Source organism: Nicotiana tabacum, chromosome 6, assembly GCF_000715075.1.
Source record: "Nicotiana tabacum cultivar K326 chromosome 6, ASM71507v2, whole genome shotgun sequence".
In the NCBI taxonomy this organism is placed as follows: Eukaryota; Viridiplantae; Streptophyta; class Magnoliopsida; order Solanales; family Solanaceae; genus Nicotiana; species Nicotiana tabacum.
In genome coordinates, this window is record NC_134085.1 from 182,882,573 (window position 1) to 182,886,278 (window position 3,706).

Consider the following 3,706-nt stretch of genomic DNA (forward strand, 5'->3'; position numbering starts at 1 on the left):
ATTGAGTTAATACCATAAGGATATTTAAGCCAATTAATCATAGTGATCTCACATATCAAAGATAGTCTTAACAGGTTAACATTTAGCTTTCCATTGAAATTACTTTATGTAATTAATAAAAAGATAAAAATAACTTCATAAATTTGTGAACTGGCTTTGTAGTCGAATTCAATTAGTCAACTAATAATTAGGATGATTATAAAAAGCAAGGATATAATTTGAGACCATGAACTCGACTAATAATCTCTGTGCAACAAACTATCAACAAATGAATATAAATCTATAGTTTGAGTCTTAAACGAACACTCATGTCTTTATTCATAGGGTAATGAGCACTTTAAGAAACATCATAATATATTATGAAAGAAAAGGCGTATATTTCCATCTCCAGCAACTTATTAGGCTTGAAACCTGCAATGTTAAAAAATAATTAAGAATTAAAGTTAAAATGGTTAGATTATAAAACATCCATAATCAAAAGAATCTGCATAGAGATCAAGTTGAATACTTGTACACACTAATATCTTTTTTTGTGCCTTTTCTTTATCGTAATAATTCTGTATACCAATTCTTCAATCATCCTGGCTGGATTTTGAGTTGATAGCATGATGTATATTATGGACAGTCCAATAATTAGTCCACACCCGTAACCCATGAGAACCGCGTGCCAACTTATTATTGCTGAATCTTCTCCTTCTCCTTGATCTTGGACAACTGGCGTTGTCGCTTGTGCTACCCCATCATCATCACGACAATCTTTTGAGACTGGAAATCCACGTAATCCATCATTTTGTTGATATGAACTGTAGTCAAATGTATCAAATTGTTGTCCTTTAGGAATGCATCCAACAAGATGATTGTGAGAGAGATTTAAGACTGCAAGTGATGTGAGAGATGCCAGTTGTTGTGGAATTCCTCCGTCGATTTTGTTAAATGAGAGATCTAATGACTCAAGTACAGATAAATGTTGCAGTGTCGTTGGTATAAGACCTTCCAAGCAATTATGAGATAAGTTCAATACACGAAGTGCGATGAGATCTCCAATGCTACTTGGAATATAACCTTCAAATCTATTCTCTGAGAGGTTGATAATCATGTTTTCAATCAAAACTCGATGAAATTTAAGATCTAATCCCTTTACTATAATTGACAGAGATACATCATAATTATAATTAAGAAGATATTCATCTCCTATGTACCTTCCGGTTCTCATGTTCTCATCAATTATTTTCATGGCTTCGAAATTCTCAAAAAGACTTGCTGGTAAATTCCCACTAAATCCATTGGATGAGAGATCCATAATTTGAAGTTCTTTAAATAAGCTTATATTCCTTGAATCTTTGATGGGACCATGCAACTTATTTGATCTCAAGCTTAAAATCTTCAAATTTGGTAGAGTTCCCAACCACTGTGGATATGTGTCGTTCAACTCATTGTTACCTAAATCAAGAACTTCCAAATGCTTGCAATTGATTAAGGATTGTGGGATTTTTCCCTCCAACTTATTCCTATGCAATCTAAAGCTTTTGAGTTGGCTACCAATAGTAAAATTTGTTGGAATTGTCCCACTGAGGTTATTGTTGCTTATATCCAAAACCCTAACAAATTCACTCATCTCACCTAGACATTGTGGAATCGTTCCCTTCAAATTATTACTTCTCAAATCTAGATTTCTCAGTGATGTTAGATTGCAAATACTTGAAGCAATCTGTCCATTGAGATTATTATGCGGAAGGAGAAGAAATTCCAGGCTCTTCTGGTTTAGAAGTAACTTTGGAATAGGACCGTGCAGCTGATTGTGTCCTAGTGAAATCTGGAACAGATTCTTCGACTTTAACTCCTCAATTTGGCCACTGAAGTTGTTATGGCTCAAGTCTAAGTTAGATAACAATGGAAGGCAAAATATCCAGGACGGTATCCTCCCATTCAAGTGGTTTGATGACAATAGGAGTAACTCCAAATTTTGTAGTCCGCTTACATTGGAGGGAATTGGACCAGTTAGGAAATTCGACAAAAAATGTAGGACTTCAAGTTGCGTCCAGCTTCTATTAAAGGATAAGAACTCAAGTTGGTCATTGAAGTTGTTATTCTGAAGCCATAACTCCTTGATATTTCCAAATCTGAAGAAGTTGGAAATTGGTCCTTCAAGATAGTTATGTGAAAGGTCCAAATGCTCTATGTGGGTGAGATTCCATAAAGGTTTAAGAATAGGCCCCGAGAGATTAGAAGAAGTCATCTGCAGTTCGCGGAGTGAAGTTAAATAATTAAATGATTCAGGTATATCACCGGTAAAATTCAAACTATTGAGATGTAACTTCGTGAGAGATGTACTGCTATTCCATTTGGCCGTGGGAAATCCAACTGTGAGCTGGGAATTATAAGATAACTCAAGAGATTTCAAGTTGGGAAGGTGAAAAACTCTTTCAGGCAATGTCCCATATAATTGCGTGTATGGAAGTCGTAGAGTTGTTAAATAAGAAGAGAAATTTAGAGGAAAGGTTGAAGAGATGTTGATAGAGGCTAGCTCAAGCTCTCTTAATTGGGTCAAGTTCTTAAGGAGCAATTCAAAATTGTGAGTTCCAAGTCTAAGCTCATATTCGTTATTGATACGAAGAACATATAACTTAGAAAGATAAGAGATTTCAGAAGGAATTTGACCTGAAAAACTTGAACTTGATAGATCAAGATGCGTCAAGCTAGAAAATTCACCAAATCTAGGTGAAATGAGGGAGCCGGAGAAATCATTACCAGATAAATCAAGCCTTTTGAGATTAGATAGTCGGAAAAGGCTACTATTGGAATAAAGCTTGCCTTGAAGTTGGCTACAACTGAGGTCAAGCTCAATCACTTTTCCTGTCATTTCATCACAATGAACTCCACCCCATGAGCAGCAATCTGTGCTCCTATTCCATGATATTGTGTTTGGATAAGAATAACTACAAGCAGCAAAAGCATTTGTAGTAAACATCTGCTTGCATTGTAGAAGAGCAAGGGCCTGATCTTTGGGGCACAAATGAGATGAGGATAAGGAGAAAGCAAGTTGACAGAGAAAGGCATATAGCATAAACAATGATAGTTTTCTAATGGCCATTTCTGCACTAAAAAAATCTAAACTAAGTATTTGGTAGAGAAGAAATCAAGAAACCTTAGCTCTGTTCCTCTATTCAATATATAACACAAATTAAGCCAGGAAATCAAGAAATCTTTGCTACTGTTGCTTTGCAGTAATCAATTCCAGGAAGCTCACCTAGTTATTTTCAGTCAATTTAGACAAAGAGTTAGGCTTTAAGAGTATTAACTGGTGTAGGGACCATGACAAAAACATTTCAAGTCAAAATTTCAAATAACTTGAGTTACTAGGATTTTAAAGGATTTACTAATACATATATGAGCTTTAATTGAGTAAAGAATTATTGAATTCGTCCGATCCCATAGCTAATATTGTAGCTCTGCCAGGCCATGTGAATTAATGGTCGTCAAGACAAGAAAACAAAACAAATGGACGCCGATATTGGTTCTTCTGAATTTCGAATTAATACACCACAATGACACAGCTGCCACTAGCAATAATCCATTAACACAGCTAGCTAAGTCCATGGCCCCCTAAGTCAACATTACTTCGACGACTCGGACTAGCTGCAGCCTTAATTTCTTATCTACCATTTTGAAGTTTCAAATCCTGTTGACAATTAATGATTCATTACAG

General features: G+C 35.5%; 1 protein-coding gene across 1 annotated transcript; it reads right to left on the reverse strand.

Moving 5' to 3' along the window:
- Positions 1–294: 294 nt before the first annotated feature.
- LOC107782813 (receptor-like protein Cf-9 homolog) lies at positions 295–3,231 on the reverse strand. Its single transcript, XM_016603747.2, has 2 exons — positions 509–3,231; positions 295–411 (listed from the first exon to the last, which is right to left on the reverse strand). Exon 1 carries the CDS (start codon positions 3,089–3,091, stop codon positions 518–520), a length of 2,574 nt encoding a protein of 857 aa, XP_016459233.1. The 5' UTR covers positions 3,092–3,231; the 3' UTR covers positions 295–411; positions 509–517.
- Positions 3,232–3,706: the final 475 nt, after the last annotated feature.